This window comes from Hylobates moloch, unplaced genomic scaffold (assembly GCF_009828535.3).
Source record: "Hylobates moloch isolate HMO894 unplaced genomic scaffold, HMol_V3 SCAFFOLD_55, whole genome shotgun sequence".
NCBI lineage: Eukaryota > Metazoa > Chordata > Mammalia > Primates > Hylobatidae > Hylobates > Hylobates moloch.
Window position 1 is genome coordinate 398,709 of NW_026652330.1, and position 18,197 is coordinate 416,905.

At 49.2% G+C, this 18,197-nt stretch overlaps 1 protein-coding gene across 1 annotated transcript in view; it reads right to left on the bottom strand.

The window, feature by feature from the left end:
- LOC116463719 (prolyl 3-hydroxylase 1) overlaps positions 1-18,080 on the bottom strand; it is a 25,088-nt gene extending 7,008 nt beyond the window's left edge. The window contains exons 1-12 of the mRNA XM_032146949.2: positions 17,503-18,080; positions 13,292-13,444; positions 10,159-10,348; positions 9,810-9,941; positions 8,741-8,880; positions 6,495-6,584; positions 6,108-6,160; positions 5,812-5,933; positions 3,429-3,556; positions 3,166-3,261; positions 2,163-2,313; positions 84-201 (exon numbers count right to left, since the gene is read on the bottom strand). Coding sequence (XP_032002840.1) covers positions 84-201; positions 2,163-2,313; positions 3,166-3,261; positions 3,429-3,556; positions 5,812-5,933; positions 6,108-6,160; positions 6,495-6,584; positions 8,741-8,880; positions 9,810-9,941; positions 10,159-10,348; positions 13,292-13,444; positions 17,503-17,967 — 1,838 coding nt within the window. The 5' untranslated portion in view covers positions 17,968-18,080. The remainder of the gene's footprint in view (positions 1-83; positions 202-2,162; positions 2,314-3,165; positions 3,262-3,428; positions 3,557-5,811; positions 5,934-6,107; positions 6,161-6,494; positions 6,585-8,740; positions 8,881-9,809; positions 9,942-10,158; positions 10,349-13,291; positions 13,445-17,502) is intronic.
- Between the last annotated feature and the right edge of the window lie 117 nt (positions 18,081-18,197).

Consider the following 18,197-nt stretch of genomic DNA (forward strand, 5'->3'; position numbering starts at 1 on the left):
GGGGGGGGTGGTAGAGGGCAGGGCACTGTGGGGCCTCTGAGGAGGGCACAGACCTCCTCACCCTGCACCTGCCCCGCACTCACCTGTAGTCCCGGAAGGTGTAGGCTGGGGGCTCTTTGACACACACGAGGGTCTCGGCATTCAGGATGCAGTTGTCCACGTGGACTGGATGACTATCATCCTTCCTCTCTGCCTGGACCTCTGGGGCCAACGTCACAGGTTAGCAAGGGAGCACCTCGGGAGACAGCATAGCTCTCTTCTTGGCAGGGGAGGTGCTTCCCAAAATGCGTTTGAGTCTATGGAATGCCCAATGAACTAGGGGGGTGTCTTTTGCTAAGCCACAAGCCTAGGGGTCAGGACAAGTCTGCAGGCTTCCTAGGACAGTTCTTGGCAGAAGTAAGCAGGGTGTGGCAAGCAGGAATGAAGGGCTCCAACCAAGGGCAGATCCTGGGCAGAATGGCACAACCCTGGTTTGTAGCTGGACTTTACAAAATACAAAGGCCCAGGGAAGCGAGAATGAGAGGTCAGGAGGTGGGAAGGACACAGGGCAGAGGGGGTCAGCCCTCCATCAGGACTGCAGGAGATGGGGCCAAGTGGCAGGAAGCAGAGCAGAGAAGAGCTGGCTAGCAAAGGGAAAGCATGAACTTCAGTGGGGCTCTAGGGTGGGGTGGGTGGAGAAACCATGCAGGGAGAAGGTCACGAAAGGGAACAGACCGGGCTCACTGTCAAATGCCAGGCAGACCACGTCTTTCCCCAACGCAAACCTTTGGCATGCTCTGTGTAGGCACCGTCACGTCGTGGTGGGTGCCTCCTTCTCCATTCCCACTTGTCCAGCCAGTCACCAGGTCCTGTCCATCCACCTCCTGCACCTGTCCATCCACCTCCTGCACCTTCCCGGGGCCTTGCTTCTTCCTCCTCCCACTGCCACTTCCTGAGTTTAGGGCTTTGCCCTTGTCCACAGAGGTCATTGCCGACCAGCTTCCCTTTTTGGTTTGAAATCTCTCCGCACACACAGCAGCAAAATGAATCCTTTAAAAGCCAAGGCCTCACCACGTCCTTCACTGCTTGATGAGGCCTCCCTGGACTCCTGGCGCCTGTGCCCGTGCTCTCCCCTCGGGGGCTTGTGACACACCCAGTTGTGTGTCTGACTGGTCCCTTTGGGTGTGCCCAGATTCTGACAGAATTCCAAATATCCTGAGGCAGAGGAAAGCCCTCTGATCTGTGCCACCTACCAATGGCCGTCAGTGCCAGGGGCCTGCTGGAGGCTCCAGTATGACAGAGCCGGCTCTGGGTCACCTGGGATCCTTGCAGCACTGACCGAACCTCTCCCCTTCTCGGACATGCAAAAGCGAATGTGGGTGGGCGAGGGAATGAGGAATAACCTCCAGGCCACTCTCACTTGTAGATCACGCAGCTCTCTCACAAATTTGGTATTTAACAATTAGTAAAAGAGAACCTGCCACATAGCTATGGTTGAGCTAAAGGATAAAAATTCCCTTGAATGTAGCTCTCCAGGATTTGGCACCTTTCTTAGTTCCCCTGACTACCGGGCTGCACAATGCCTCCACTCCTGTGCAAACACCGTCCCACCACCCGGAGTACTCCATAATCATATTCATCCTGCAAAACTAAGGAGGCTGAGGTAGGAGGATCATGAGCCCAGGAGGTCAAGCCTGCTCCATTGCACTCCAGCTTAAGTGACAGAGGAAGACCATGTCTCAAAGAAACATGGCCTTCTTTTTGTTGTTGTTGTTATTATTTTTGCTTTTAACAAACCCTTCTGTTGAGGGCTGTCTTTCAACAGATGGCAGCGAGGGAGCTGCTCAGCTCTGTATGAAACCCCGACCTGGAAGCAGGTCCTCTACAAATGGTTTACCACCAGCTTCCCCATGAACGTGCATTGTGTGACGAGTGAGGGGTGGCTGCCTTTCTGGCTGCACCCTGTTTCCCTCTGGGAAGCCTCCTTGATCCCCAGGTAGGTTGACTATAACTTCCTCCATGCTACTGTGGCATGCATCACACTGGGATGCCACCCACGTGTTTACATGGGTTCCCCAACTGGAGAAAAGGGACCGCATCCTATTCTCTCTGTGTCTTCAGCATCCAGCACAGACCTGAGGTGCAGCATGCGTGGGGGGTGCTGCAGGGGTAATGAGGCCCACCTTCGATGGCAGTGCGGCACACCAGATGAGAGTAGGAAAAGTAGAGGGGCGTATCCAGGTGGAAGTAGGACTCCATAATGCGCCGCACCTTCTCTGTCACGTTGTAGTACAGGTGGGCACTCTGCAGAGGAACTTTGCCTTCTTGCCCCAGCTGCCAAGGAGACAGGTGGTCAGCTGCCCTGAATGCCTGATATGGTTTGGCTCTGTGTCCCTACCCAAATCTTATCTTGTAGTTCCCATAATTCCCATGTGTTGTGGAAGGGACCCAGTGGGAGATGACTGAATCATGGGGGTGGATCTTTCCCATGCTGTTCTCATAATAGTGAATAAGTCTCACGAGATCTGATGGCTTTAAAAAAAACGGAGTTTGCCTGCAGAAGTTCTCTCTGCCTGCTGCCATCCATGTAAGACGTGACTTGCTCCTCTTTGCCTTCCACTATAATTGTGAGGCTTCCCCAGCCACATGGAACTGTAAGTCCAATTAAACCTCTTTCTTTTGTAAATTGCCCAGTCTCAGGTATGTCTTTATCAGCAGCGTGAAAACGGACTAACACAATGCCCCTCTTTAGGCCGCCAGAGACAGTGAGGACCAGGCCCATCCCACGTCCCCACATCCCCACTGAAGCTGCAGCCTCTGCTGCCCACACCCAATACCCCTACCATATTCCTCTTCCTCCTCTCCTTCCTATCTCTCTTTATGAGCACGCTGTGCATCCTGCACAGAAGCACAGCCCTCTGGAATCAGCCTTTCTAAAGAAAGCATTCTCATAGCTTTGGCGAACAGTCTTATCCTGCTCCCTCTGTTTTGATTACACTCGGTCTAACAGGATTCAAAAGTGAACCTCACTCAACATAACTCATCCTCGCTTCCTGGCAACAGGAATGTTGGCAGGGGGACCCTCTTCACCTTTCCTGTCAGCAGCCCCAACTCTTCCTCAAAGCCTGAGCTTCCCCCTTCCCCACCCCTTTCTCCACACTCTAGAATGCCCAGTGTTGATCTTACCTTGAGGGCTTTGAAGACAGTGACACCATAGAACTTTTCATTGGGAGTATGTGGGGAGGTCTGACCCCGGTAGCCATCTCCTGAGGTTGCTGCCACCTACAAGGCCCAAAACACAAGGTGATGTTAGCCAGGGCAGCTGAGGGCTTGAGAAGAGGTGGTCAACTGTGGCCAGGAAGAGGAAGGCGAAGGCTACCCCCCAAGGGGCACTTGGTGGGGGGATGCTGGACCCTCGGGGGAAGGGGCAGTCACTGGGCTTCCCTTACATTGGTCAGCCTCTGCAGCTCCTGACACTCATGGTCAGAGATTACGCCATCCATCACCACCCGCTGGGAACCATTCAGGAGTTTGGAGTTCATGGTGAGACTGATGCCTTCATACAGCAGGGGGCCACCTGCAAAGCAATGACAAAACTCTAGCTAAATCTAGCAGCAGCTAGACCAAAGACTCTCCATTGGATATTGCCTCCTTGTCACAAATAGAAATTCCAGCTGTTTCCTCTTCACCAGCAAAATCTCCTGCTAGGTCATTTTCAAAGGTAGAATGGTCCAGAGGACAGAACATAGAGCTGAAAGATGAGATTCCCAGTCCCAGCTCCATGACCAAATAGCTGCTGGCTCTTGGGCCATGACACACTGTTGAGGAAACATCAGAAACACAATCCTAAAACATGAGCTCCAGAATGAGGAAGAACTGACTTTGACTGCTAGATCCTCCATTGATTAGCTGTGTGACCTTGGCAAGTTACTTAACCTCCCTGAGGTTAATTTTAATTAATTAAAATGTTCTCATCTGTCAAACAGCATCTACCTTATATGTTTGATGCCAGTATAATGTTAAGAACAAGGAAGGCAAGTTAAAAGCTTAGCACAATATTTGGCACATGGTAAGTCCTCAAAAGTTTGGCTACCATGATATCATCATCATTATTCATTTAAAATAAGGATCTTGCAATCTGCATGACTCACCTCTCAGTTATAAGAATCAAGAGAAATAACAAAGTGAATGTGGTCTGAAAACAAAGGAATGCTGGACAAATTCTTTTCATACGCTAATCTTGTTTAATTAACCACTGTTAATTTAAGCAACTATAGGGTAAAGGTCAACATTTCTTTCTTACAGTTCTCATGGTGTTTCTCTGTGCTAGGGACATACAAATACTAGAGACTCAGTTCAACTCCACTCGATAACTGAAGCCTCAGTGTGTACCAGGAACTGTGCCAGACAGGGTGAGAGATGAATCCTAGAAGACAGTACCTGTTCTCTAACAATTATGCCAATAACTAGCACAAGACAGACCATAAATGCCCTAAGAAGTTCAAAAGAAAGGAGGGGACTCCAATCATCTGGAAGGTTAAGAAAGGCTTTACGGCAGGGCACAGTGGCTTATGCCTGTAATCCCAGCACTTTGGGAGGCCGGGGTGGGCAGATCATAAGGTCAGGAGTTTGAGACCAGCCTGGCCAACGTGGTGAAACCCTGTCTCTACTAAAAATACAAAAAAATTAGCCAGGCATAGTGCCACGTGCCTGAAATCCCAGCTACTTGGGAGGCTGAGGCAGGAGAATTGCTTGATGATCCCGGGATGTGGAGGTTGCAGAGAGCCAAAATCGTGCCACTGCCCTCCAGCCTGGGCGACAGAGTGAGACTCCGTCTCCGAAAAAAAAAGAAAGGCTTTGCAGGGTGTATCTCAGATGTCCTCATGGGCAGGGATGGTGGGAAGCGTACTAGGAGAGCCAGGTATAAACACAGACTGGTGGGCAGTGGGCGGGCTCACAGAACAAGGTGCAGTCCCGTGTGAAGAGAAGGTGTAAACAGGACAAGAGCAGAACATTCGGTTAAGGGGCAGGCACGGAGGATGGGTCAGAGACCAGTGTCTGGAAGACTGGCCTAGCTACCATGTGTGGGCAGGGGCAAGGACAGGCCAGATGAGGAGAGGGTGGGTGCAGATAGGAGATGCCAGGGCCTGAAGGAGGCTTGAGGCAATGAAAAACGGAAAAGTCTGGGGAGACAGCTGAGAAGCACTGCAGAGCACAGCCATAATCAGTAGGCCTTCTCAGCAGCTTGCAGAAAACAGGCACAGGAGGAAGAGGAGCCAAAGGAGGCCTGAAGGAGTTGAGTCTCAGTAACGGGACAAATGGTAAAAACTGGGAGAAAACAGTTTGGGAGTGGGGAGACAGGATGAGTTAATACCTATGGAAGTGGACAACACTAGTCACTCGTGTTTCTGTGACACAGGAGTCTCATTTCTTTCTTTTCTTTTTTTTTATGAGACTGACACGCTGCCCACTGCGCTAAGAAGGCGACCTTTTCTTTTTTTTTAAAGATGAGGTCTTGCTATATTGCCCAGGCTGGATTCAAACTCCTGGGCTCAAGTGATCCTCCTGCCTCAGCCTGCTGAGTAGCTGGGATTATGAGTGTACACCACTACATCCTGGAGTCTGATTTCTAAACCAAAGGATGATTCTCAGTGCTCTTTCCAGCTGAAAGTCCCGCTGGTGAGTTAGGAAGGATGCCCACTGAACGTGCACCCTAAGGCTGGCTCATGGTGAGCTCTGCAATGCTGGGGTGGAGTGCTGCCTGGCAAATGTGGGGTGACCTGCTTGGCTCCCTGACAACAGCCAGACATGCCCCTATCTCCGTCCTCTCACCTTCCCGGGTCAGTCTGCTCACATCCAGTGACTCCTTGGTCTTCTCTTCCACGAGGGTCTCGATTTCCTTCATAAGGTTCCCAATCTCCTGAGAGATGCGTATGGCTGTTTCCCGTTCTGACCTATGAGCATAGCCGCTCTGAGGACTGCATTCCAGGGCCAGCCCTGGGCTCCACCCCGACTTCCCAAACTGGACCTGCCCACCCCTTGCCAGGAGTTCACATCTGCCTGGGCTCAGGAAGCCTCAAGTGCTTCATCAGACTGATCCAACCATGCAGTTTCTTCAAGGTCCTCACTTCTGTTTCTCTTGCAATCTCTTGGGAATCACTTCTTCTGGAGTCCATGAATCCTAAGGAGGTCAGGAAGAAATGAAAAAGGTAAGATGATCTACTTAATCTTCCAGGTGTCTCAGTGCATAAAATAAGGCCCACAGGAGTAATCCAGCTTAAAACCCTCTTCCTTTCAGGGGACAAAATGGGAGGTTTCCATATCGAAGTCCCTTCTAGCTGCCCAGTGTTCCCCTTTCATCTGTCTCTCATCCCTGCCTTGCACAGATTCCAGGCTAGCTAGGCTCAGCCTCCAACAAGTTTTCTCTCAGAATCGCACAGTGTTCCCCTCCTCCCCATTCATCTCCCCTGCTCGCTCTTTCCCCGCTCCCTTCCGGCTCCTGTATCCTAGCTCACCGGATCCACAAAGGGAATTCCAAAAACATCATAAGCGAAGAAAAGCAGTTCTTTCTCCAGTAGGCTTCGCTGTCGGTACTCCTTGGCACTCTGAGGGTACAAAGGCAAACAAATCCCCCAGAACTCAGCCCTGTCTTTTAACCTCTAGGAGTTCCCCTCCCTGGCACCCCACACTGACGCTCCCATGTGACCTGAGGCCTCCTCTCCCTACCAATGCTCTCTGTCTGTTCCCCAGTTTGAGACAAAAGTCTAATTTCTGTGTCCAAGGGCTCCTCTGCCTGGCACAAGCAACAGTACCTCTGAGGTACTGGAATAACCAGGCTTTCCTTAAGGGAAAAAGCCCTGCTCCTCCCCCATCCCAACCTCCATTAGTCTCTAGGACAGAAAATCTGATGATTCTCAGAAGTGGAAATATTCATCAAAGAAGGAGAATTCCTTCTTGACTTGTACAGGAGTCCACAAAGCAGGAAAAGGAATCAGGCATTAGGCAACTGACATGTTATTCATTTGATCTTCATAGCCACATCTGAGGTTGATACTAGTACGCTCTATCTACAGAGGAAGCATCTGAGGCACAGAGGAGATGTACCACTGTCTAAGGTGACACTACAGGACACGGGGGAGCAGTGACCTACAGTCAAACCCAGGTCTTCTGTTATCTTTTTCTTTTTTTTCATAGCAGAACGTGCATTTGGACAGACAAAGCCGGGTCTTTACAGTCCTAAAGCCCATGTGCTTCCTGCTCTGCCACCTGCCTCCTCTCAGACCCTAACCAGACCACACCCCTCCCTGAGGATGAACAGTTGCAGTGGGAGGGGCTGGCACTCTGGCCTTCCCACATGGACTCCCGGGCAAGGCTTACCCAGGGCAGGGAAACTGAGTACCTTCCACGGTCACATCTTTCCCTAGGTGCCCTGCTAATCTCCAAGCAGCAGGAGGAGGAAGGAAGAGAAAAAGACATCATCAGTTGAAATAAAACATGAGGCAGTTCAAGGAGGAATTAAAGGAGTCAATGAATCCTATGTCATCTACTATATTTACCTAAGAGGAAGAGATTACGGTTTCTCCTCAGGAGTTTACATTACTGGCTTCTGTCACCAAGTGCTATGTTATCTCATTTAACACTCTCCAATGACCCTATAAAGCTGCTATGAAGCAAACCCCACTTCCATCCTTTATTCATTCGATGCTGATTTACTGAGTGTCAGCCATGTGTCTGGAGCTGTGCCTGCACTGGGGCCAAGCAGGGAACAGATTCCGGTCACCACTAACTGGCCACAAGCCACTGCACAAGTTACTTCATCTCTCAGATGCTAACAGTCCTCATCCCCAAAGTGGGAAGAAGAGTGCCGACCTTGCAGGGCAGCTGTGATGATTAAATGAGATGATGGATACAGCCTACCCCACACAGAGCGTCGCCTGGACAGGGGCTCAACAAATGTTAGTTACCTTCTTTCCAAAAGGGGACTTCTAGTTAAAAATGCTAGATTGGCCACAGGGGTTTATTTCTCCTCACTCCCCTCAGACTCCCCTTAATGGCCATAAGGAAGGCAGGGAAAAGGTATTAACCAAGCAAGACAAAAGAGACTGGAAGTGCCATCTTAAAGCCAGATGGTCACCATCTAGTGGCTAAAGAGGACAACTACAATGACAACCCACATGTGAGGGGCAGCAAGAGGCTGTTTCTACCGGAGGCTCTCAGGCTCCAGAGCTCGGAAGGAAGCGCCTGGGTGTCTCCCTTCAGCGCAGCAGTCTTTGTGTTATACAGATATTTCTCCTGGTTTTGGAGAGAGACAGGGAAAATGCTGAAAGATGGGAGAGAACAAACAATGGCAGGAAGAAGAGATGGGAAAGAAAATGGAGACAGAAAACAGGTGAGCAGAAAAAAAAAAAACCCAGTATTAAGTGAAAAATGATAGATCTTGGCCAAATAATATCGAGTGTCCAAGTTAGGGGTGCCAAGAGGGGAAAGAATATGCCTGCCGCGCAGTTCTGCGGGACTCAGAGAATAGACTTCTGGGCGCAGATAACGCTAATTGAGGCTCCTATGTACTCCCCACACTCCCTCCCTGTGCTCCCTTCTCCTCTGAATAACAAGCCAAGTGAGTGAACTCACATCTGGCCCCAACACTGACACCTGGCCCCTGCCCTGCATGTGCAGCGCTGACTCCCCTCTGCTAACCCACTCTTCTGCCCTCAGGTCTGAGTTCAGCTGGCAGCTGTCATAACAGAAGGAAGTCTCTCACCTCACGGGGGCCGATGGATCTGGTGTGTTCTTCTCCAAGCAAAGCTGCATAATAGGCCAAATTTTGGTTCATCACCTCGTCATTGGGGAAGAAGAGAAGATAGGTCTTGGCACATTCAACAGCCTGTGAATAATTCCCAACTGCAAAGTGGAAAGAAGAATGGCTGAGAGGAAAGAGTCAAAAGGAAAGGATCAAATCCTGGCACCAGGGACCACTTAGTGTTCAGTCTCCACAAAGCTTGAGGCAATGGCAATATGACAAGGTGGTGCCTGCTACTTAACATGATGGCCTGGTTTCAGGGTCAGGAGTTATGGAATACACATAGAATGTGTGATTAATTTTAAGGTGAGGTGGTCAATGTCCTCAGGGCTGCCTAACAATGAAACAGAAAAGAATCAGAATTCTCTGAATGCCTACATCTTTTAAGATTCACAAATAATTCCAATACCCCTTAATATTTTGCCTCAATACACTCAATCATTAGATCAATCTCCCTGTCTTCCTACCTTCTTTTTTCTATAGATTTTCAGGAGACAGGGAAGATTACAATAGCAGATTGTCTCTTTGGCAAAATAGTTCTTGTTGATATTTGTTAGTCACCTCAACTCAACTGTAAATATTGTACACTCATCAATATGTTTGTAATGCTTAGCACACAGTAGGAACTCTGCAAAGAGTTGGTTTTCTGGGTACTAATTGGCAGCCCCACAAAAGCATCAGTGCTATACCAGGGACAGGGCTGGCAAATGTCCTCTGAGCTAGTTTAAACAGTGGCATACCCTTATTTTGCTGTTAACTTTAATTCAAAAGCAAAAATAGATTACAAGTTATAGAAGGGACAAGAGATGAGGTCCTAAGTCTCCCTCCCCCAGGTTTTTGGGTTGCTGGTATTGGCTTCCTAGGCCAGTTGTTTATAACAAGCTACCCAGGGATCACTTGGCATGGTGCCTCCCATAGCTACTGAAAGAAGCCAAACACCTTGAGGAAGTAAGTGGCTGTAATCCATGCCCACCTTGCCTTTAGTTACTTAGTTAGCCAGCAGAGAAAGAGGAAGGAAAGTAGGCCTTACTGTTATAGTAGGCAAACTGCAGATAATTATAATGTGATGGGAGGAAGTCTTCAAAGGGCTTCTCTCGACTTGGGTGGGAAGCAAGCTCGGTGACGCAGTTCTGCTTACAGCTGAGGACCTGGATATAATGATCTGAAAGGAATCAAAGAGAAGGAATAACTATGAGGTCACTCTTTAGGACTCAAATTCTGGTTAAGATGAACAAATCCAAATGAAAGCAATTTTTCATCAGCTTCTCAGATTTAATAAATTGAGGAATGAGGGTGAAAATTCCCCATTTATATTATCAGATGGTGACCTTAGAGTCCCAGGAGGCCTGGCTGAAGTTCTGGCTCTGAAATGCACGCACCTGTGATGGCCTGGAAGAGGTCAGCGTTGTACTCAAGGTAGTTGTAGCCATCGTAGTCATAGGGCCCTTCGCAGAGGGCACGGCACTCCTCATAGGCCACAAAGTATTCTTGCAGCGCTGCCTCTAGGTGGGGCACAGCTTCCTGTGGCTGTTCCTCTGAGTAGAGTCGCACTCCCAGTCGAAATTCTTGCTACTGGGAAGAAGGGGCACTCAAATGCAGGCCACAGAGGAGGAACCCTCTCTCCTTGCCCTCAGCCACCTTCACAGGGGTCCTAATTTCCTGTTCCTCAGGTTATGGATGGAAAGGGGTGACCAGGGTACCACTACAGAATGAAGGCCTTTTGTAAATGGTCTTTACAAAACATTTAGCTCTGGAAATTTAAAAACATTTAGCTCTTTTTTTCTTTTTTTGAGAGAGTCTCACTCTGTTGCCCAGGCTGGACTGCAGTGGCACAATCTCAGCTCACCTGCAACCTCCACCTCCTGGGTTCAAGCGATTCTCTTGCCTCAGCCTCCCTAGTAGCTGGGATTACACTGTGCCCAGCTAATTTTTGTATTTTAGTAAAGACGGGGTTTCAACATGTTGGCCAGGCTGGTCTCGAACTCCTAACCTCAAGCAATCCTCCCACCTTGGCCTCCTAAAGTGCTGGGATTACAGGTGTGAGCCACTGTGCCTGGCCAAAAAACATTTAACTCTTAATCTAGATGAAAGATATCTGGGAGTTCATTATGATTTTCTTGTACTTTTCTCCCCACCCCCCATTAGTGATAGATTCTTGCACTTTTTTTTTTTTTTTTTTGAGTTGGAGTTTCACTCTTGTTGCCCAGGCTGGAGTGCAATGGTGCGATCTTGGCTCATCGCAACCTCCGCCTCCAGGGTTCAAGCAATTCTCCTGCCTCAGCCTCCAGAGTAGCTGGGATTACAGGTGTGCGCCACCACGCCTGGCTAATTTTGTGTTTTTAGTAGAGATGGGGTTTTGTCATGTTGGTCTGGCTGGTCTTGAACTCCTGACCTCAGGTGATCTGCCTGCCTCGGCCTCCCAAAGTGCTGGGATTACAGGCGTGAGCCACTGTGCCTGGCCCAGGTTCTTGCACTTTTTTGTAGGGCTAACAGTTTTCAAATAAACACAACTTACTTTTTGTTTTGTTTTGTTTTGTTTTGTTTTGAGACAGAGTCTTTTTTTTTGAGACAGACAGCCCAGGCTGGAGGGCAGTGGCATGATCTCAGCTCACTGCAACCTCCACCTCCTGGGTTCAAGTGATTCTAGCGCCTCAGCCTCCTGAGAAGCTGGGATTACAGGCATACACCATCACACCTGGTTAATTTTTGTATTTGTAGTAGAGACAGGATTTCACCATGTTGGCCAGGCTGGTCTTGAACTTCTGGCCTCAAGTGATCCACTCACCTTGGCCTCCCAAAGTGCTGGGATTACAAGCATGAGCCACCATACCTGGCCGACACAACTTACCTTTTTTTTTGTGATGGCGTCTCACTCTGTCACCCAGGCTGGAATGCAGTGGCGCAATCTCAGCTCACTGCAACCTCCGCCTCCCAGGTTCAAGCAATTCTCCTGCCTCAGGCTCCTGAGTAGCTGGGAATACAGGCACACACCACCACGCTCAGCTAATTTTTGTATTTTTAGTAGAGACAGGGATTCACCATGTTGGGCAGGATGGTCTCGATCTCCTGACCTTGTGACCCACCCTCCTTGGCCTTCCAAAGTGCTGGGATGACAGGTGTGATCTACTGCACCTGGCCACAACTTACTTTTAAAAGTCATTCTTTTTTTTTTTTTTTTTTGACTCTTGCTCTGTCACCCAGGCTGGAGTGCAGTGGCACAATCTTGGCCCACTGCAACCTCCACCTTCCGGGTTCAAGCTATTCTCCTGCCTCCGTGTCGAGTAGCTGGGATTACGGGTGCGCGCCACCATGCCTGGCTAATTTTTGTATTTTTAGTAGAGATGGGGTTTCACCATATTAGCCAGGCTGGTCTCAAACTCCTGACCTCAAGTGATCCACCCACCTCGGCCTCCCAAAGTGCTGGGATTACAGGTGTTAGCCACTGCGCCTGGCCTAAAAGTCATTCTTATATTGTTTCTAACATTCCTATTTCATAATTAAAATATAAGGAACCGTAAGCTCTCTATAAAATGCTATATCATCACAGACAGTCTCTCCTTTGGAACAGACTTTTCCTGCTAAACAAATAGAATAAGAACATTGAGGGATACTGTAACATTTATTGTAGTGAAAATCAAAAACATACATGACGAAAAAAATGTGACTAGTGAATTAATATAGTCTCTGCATAAGATGGACTATCATGCAGCCATAAACAATTATGTTTTCAAATAAAACTGAAGACATGAGAAAAGACTCATGATAATAATGTTAGTTAAAAAATGATGATGGGGCTGGCCATGGTGGCTCACACCTGTAATCCCAGCACTTTGGGAGGCCAAGGCTGTAGGCTCGCTTGAGGCCAGGAGTTTGAAATCAGCCTGGGCAACATAGTGAGACCCCGTCTCTACAAAAAATAAAAACAATAGCTGGGTGTGGTGGTGCATGCCTCTAGTCCCAGCTATTTGTGAGGCTGAGGCGGGAGGATCACTCGAGCCCAGGAGGTCAAGGCTGCAGTGAGCCATGATCACACCATTGCACTGCAGCCTGGATGACAAAGTGAGACCCTGCCTCAAAAAAAATAAAAAAGATGATAAAAAATGCATACACAATATAACACCAAATTAGATGAAAAAAATCATATACGGAAGACTTAAAAAATAGGGCAAAATATAAACTGGTTTTCTTAAGGTGGCAGTATTACAAATGATTACTTTTTGTTTTATACTTACCTACATTTCTACAATGTTATACAATGAACATTTATTACTTCTGTAATGTAATTAGAAAACAACCTTAGTAATGTCATTTAAAAAAAAACAAAAGAATGCATGCCTGTAGTCCCAACTACTCAGGAGGCCGAGACTAGAGGGTCTCTTGAATCCAGGAATTTGAGGTTACAGTGAGCTATGATCAAGCCACTGCATTCCAGCCTGGGTGACAGAGCAAGACTCTGTCTCTAAAATAAATTTAAAAAGAAAGAGAGAAAGATGGGGATAAAGTTTTTTTCACCATATGGGGTTGAGTCTCAAGATCCTTGAAGTCAGCCTCCTTCACTCCAGACATGGTTTGGTAATAGTCTAGGTTCTGCCGCATTTCCATGTGCTCAGGATTGCCCACGAAGAAGGTGTGTGCTGCGGCGACAGCTTTCTCCAACTTGTTGATCTAAGAATGAAGCATGAGAAGGTAGGTAATGCTCACATCCAAACTCTGAACGTTTGTGTCCACATGAGCAGTCCACATAAACAGGAAATCCCTGCCTCCCTGAGCCCTCCACTCACCATGCCCAGCCCCTGCCAGCCCCAGGAAGCACACCTATTGCAGGAACTACCCACGACAGATTAGGAGCACAGTGCCCTGGGCAGATTTGTAGCTCTTTCCCAAGTCAGATTTAGGGGTTCCCCAGATTACAGGAAGTAGCAATGTTCTATTTTAAAACAAAGGTCATATTGTATGGGGAGTGCTGTGAAAGACTGACTGCCCATATAATATGTTTTCATGCCGGGCGCGGTGGCTCAGGTCTGTAATCCCAGCATTTTCAGAGGCCGAGGCAGGTGGATCACTTGAGCTCAGGAGTTCAAGACCAGTCTGGGCAACATGGTGAAACCCTGTCTTTACAAAAAATACAAAAATTACATGGTACTGTATGCCTGCAGTCCCAGCTACTCTGCAGGCTGAGGTGGAAGGATCGCTTGGGCCTGGGAGGCAGAGGTTGCAGTGAGCCAAGATGGTGCCACAGCACTCCAGCTTGGGTGACAGAGCAGGACCCTGACTCAAAAAAAAAAAAAAAAGAATACATATATATATATATATTTCATGATTCAAATGTAATGCCTGAGCTGAAGAAATTCTGTGACTTCAAGGATTTAGAGGTAGAGAAAAAAGAGCAGCTAACAGACTATGCCTAAGAATTTTCCTAGAAAAAAAATTTTTTTTTTTTTTTGCATAAAATAAAATGAAGAATTTTTGAGACATTTAGGGAAAAGGTGGATGGCTAAAAATTCTAAGGTCTTTTACTAAGTCCAGACATAGTATTTTCTGACTCAAACCTCAGGGCTCATGAGGTTCAAACAAATAGCTCCAAGAAATCAGAGGGGGTGGTCGGGGGCGGTAGCTCACGCCTATAATCCCAGCACTTTGGGAGGCCAAAGGGGGCAGATTACTTGAGGTCAGGAGTTTGAGACCAGCCTGGACAACATGGTGAAACCCCATCTCTACCAAAAATACAAAAATTAGCTGGGCATTGTGGCGCACACCCGTAATCCCAGCTTCTTAGGAGGCTGAGGCAGGAGAATCGCTTGAACCCGGGAGGCGGAAGTTACAGTGAGCCGAGATCGCGGCGCTGTACTCCAGCCTGGGTGACAGAGCAAGACTCTGTCTAAAAAAAAAAAAAAAAAAGAAATCCAAGGGGGAGAAATAGGCTACAGACCTATTTCAATGCCCACAGCAATGGACTCCAGCATGTCAAAGTAACACAGGTTTCATATATAGAATCTAACCAAATAAATCACTGATGATCTAGTAATTAACTATGTGGACACTGGTATCAAAGAGACCAGCCGTGGCCGGGCACGGGGGCTCACGCCTGTAATACCAGCACTTTGGGAGGCTGAGGTGGGCAGATCATGAGGTCAGGAGTTTGAGACCAGCCTGACCAACATGGTGAAACCCCATCTCTACTAAAAATACAAAAAATAGCTGGGCGTGGTGGCGTGTGCCTGTAATCCCAGCTACTCGGGAGGCTGAGGCAGGAGAATCGCTTGAACCCAGGAGGTGGAGGTTGCAGTGAGCCGAGATCGCACCATTGCACTCTAGCTTGGGCAACAAGAGCGAAACTCCATCTCAAAAAAAAAAAAAAGAAAAGAGGGCCGGCGCGGTGGCTCACGCCTGTAATCCCAGCACTTTGGGAGGCCAAGGCGGGTGGATCACAAGGTCAGGAGATCGAGACCATCCTGGCCAATATGGTGAAACCCCGTCTCTACTAAAAATACAAAAGTTAGCCAGGTGTGATGGCACGTGCCTGTAATCCCAGCTACTCGGGAGGCTGCGGCAGGAGAATCACTTGAACCAGAAAACCAGAAGTCAGAGGTTGCAGTGAACCGAGGTCACCACTGCACTCCAGCCTGGCAACAGCGAGACTCCATCTCAAAAAAAAAAAAAAAGAAAGAAAGAAAAGAGACCAGCTAGCAGCACATCTGGGCTTAATGACTCACTGACTGGCTGGGCAGTAGACAAGATACTTAAAGTTTACTTTCTAAACTCAGTTTCCCTAATCTATCATCTGGAGATAGCATTCTCTAGCTATCTCCTAGCATTGTTGAGAGTTCAACGAGATAATATACGTGCCGCCTGTAATACATGGTGCTGGGCACAGATTAAGTGCTCAATAAATTTTAGGTGGTATGATTAATATGCTAAGAAAACTTATTTTCTTATCATTGGTACTAGTAAAGTCACACTAAAAGAGTCAGCCCTGGTTAGGTGACCCAAGGTAAATAACTCCCCATCACTGTACCTCAGTTTCTTTAACTGTAAAATTAGAAATTTTCTCAGGTCTGTCCCTTTTATGCAATTACTCTATCTCTCGTGTCTTTCAGCACTGCCCCTGCCCTTCTCTGTTCTCCCTCATGTCCTCACTCCTCTCTCCACCCCCAGCCTTCTTTACTCCCTAAGCACTGAGGTACTTAACCTCCTCTCTGGGGACAAATGCCTGTCTCCTAATCATGTGCCACCACTTTCTCCTTCTTCCAAGGCTCATTCACCATGGCTTCCAGAATAAGCATTTTAAAACCCAAATCTGAGGATGGCTCCCTGCAGTCCGCAGAATTCTCTTCCACATCTGGCTTCACTGACCTTTCTAGCCTCTTCTCCTACTACTCCCCACACACATCTCGACATTGCAATCACAACAATTCATTTTTTTTTTCCTGAATACATCATGCTTTGGTTCTACTTTTCCCTCTAGCTGGAGGAACCTTCTTTCCTCTCCCCCTGGCAATACTTAGGACAGGCTTCAATATTACCTCTTCTTTGAAGTCTAATTTCTCTGAGATAAAGCTAGAGTCTCCCTCCTTTGTGCTCCCACAGCCCTAAGTATATGCCCTTGCAGTAGCCCTTACTACAGTAACTCTTAACCGCAAAGCAAGACAAAGCAAAGACGTTAGTCGAGCATTTAATTACTTGTACAAGAACTGGAATGCAGTAGGTATGCAATACATGTTTGTCAAATAGTTTTAGAAAGTGCTATGATGAAGCGACATAACCAAAGACATAATGCAATTATTTTGATTTCAAGTCCAGCGCTCTTCCGAGTAACTAGGAAAAATGAGGGGAACTGTGTAGGTAGAATGCTGTGGGGGGGTGGAAATCTGAGGTCCCCAAGAATCTCTAAGTCTCTCTTTAGGTCGAATCGAAGGTCTTTTAAACTACAGATATAACACATATAATGCACAACTCTTTATCCCCCACCCCCAATACAGTGGGACTAATAACAGCATCTACCTGACAGGATATTGCGAAGATTAGGGCAAATGCGTTAATAAATGCAAACTGCTTAAAATAGTGCCTGGAAGTACGTGCTGGCTATCGTCATCATCATCATCACCATCACCACCACCAAACAAGCCTGGAACGCTCCAAGCCCAAGTGTACACTTGGACACATGGCACTCTGGCATTCCTAAAAATACTCATTTTCTTTGTAAACCTGACAGACTAGCCAGAGGGTCCCCCCCCCCCCCCCCCCCCAACAAGCAGGGTCAGGCAGCCCCTGCTGGCGACGTGGCAACCTCACATCCTGAAAGAGAGCTGCTGAATCAAACAGCAGGAAAAGCACCACTGGAAAACCAACCGGAAGGAAGATATTGTAGACCGCTACTAGCTTCTCACTCGGACACTTACAATGACATCAGGACGGGAGACCCAAACTGCCGCTTTAATTCCTTCCAGGAGATTTCCCAGGGAACAAAATGGCCATGAGTTTTGCTTGGCCTGTGCCCTAACCCCAGGCTGGACCTTTGGGGTTAGCATCTGCCCATGCGAACTGGGCGAGGAAGGTCTCCTGCCAGGAAGCAGCTCTCCCCGGCTCCGAGGAGAGTTCCCCAGCCAGGAGGCCACTTTCCCCTCCCTGCGGACACTTCCCCGATCCCCCAAGCTCCCCAGGTCCCCTGCAACACTCCTCTCCCCAGAAGGGCCCCGGCCGCCCGGCTCCGGGCAGGTCTGCACCTTGAAGTAGGCGACCTGCAGGTAGTTGTAGGGGCTCCGCTTGCGGAACTCCAGCTCCATCTCTTCGCTGAGCGAGTGGGCGGCCGGCGGCCCGAGGCAGCGGCGCAGGCAGGCGGCGCGGCGCAGGAGGCCCCCGAAGAAGCTCAGGTCGCGCAGGGCGGCGGCGCCCGAGGCCTGGGCCGGGCTGGGGGACCAGTCGGGGTCCAGCTCCCACGGGAAGTCGGCGGCACACTGGGTGCGGCAGCGCAGGCGAAGGGCGCGGAGGGCTGCCCGGGAGCGCAGCGCCCGTTCCATGCTCAGGACCACCCCGGGCCAGTCCCCGCGCGCGTAGGCTGCGGTCCCCTCGGCGAAGAGCAGATCAGGCGTCACCATGCCCCATCCTGTCTCGGACTCGACCTCGGCTTGGGAGGCAGTGGCCACGACAGCCAGCAGTGTGGTCAGCAGCTTCAACGCGCGTGCCGCCATCGCTCCCTCAGACCTAACGGGACCGCCAGCCACCCGCCACGGAGGCCGGAGTCCCACCCCCGGCGAAGGCCCGTCCCCGGGCGAAGCCCCATCTCCCCAGCCGGGCGGCGCATGCCCAAGAGGCTTGCACCGCCTCTTTTCCTTTCAGTCAACCCGGATCCACCCACCGGCCCTCAGCGAATCCCGGCGCGTCAGCCGGAGCCCCGCCTCCGAGCTCAGGCCTTGCTCAG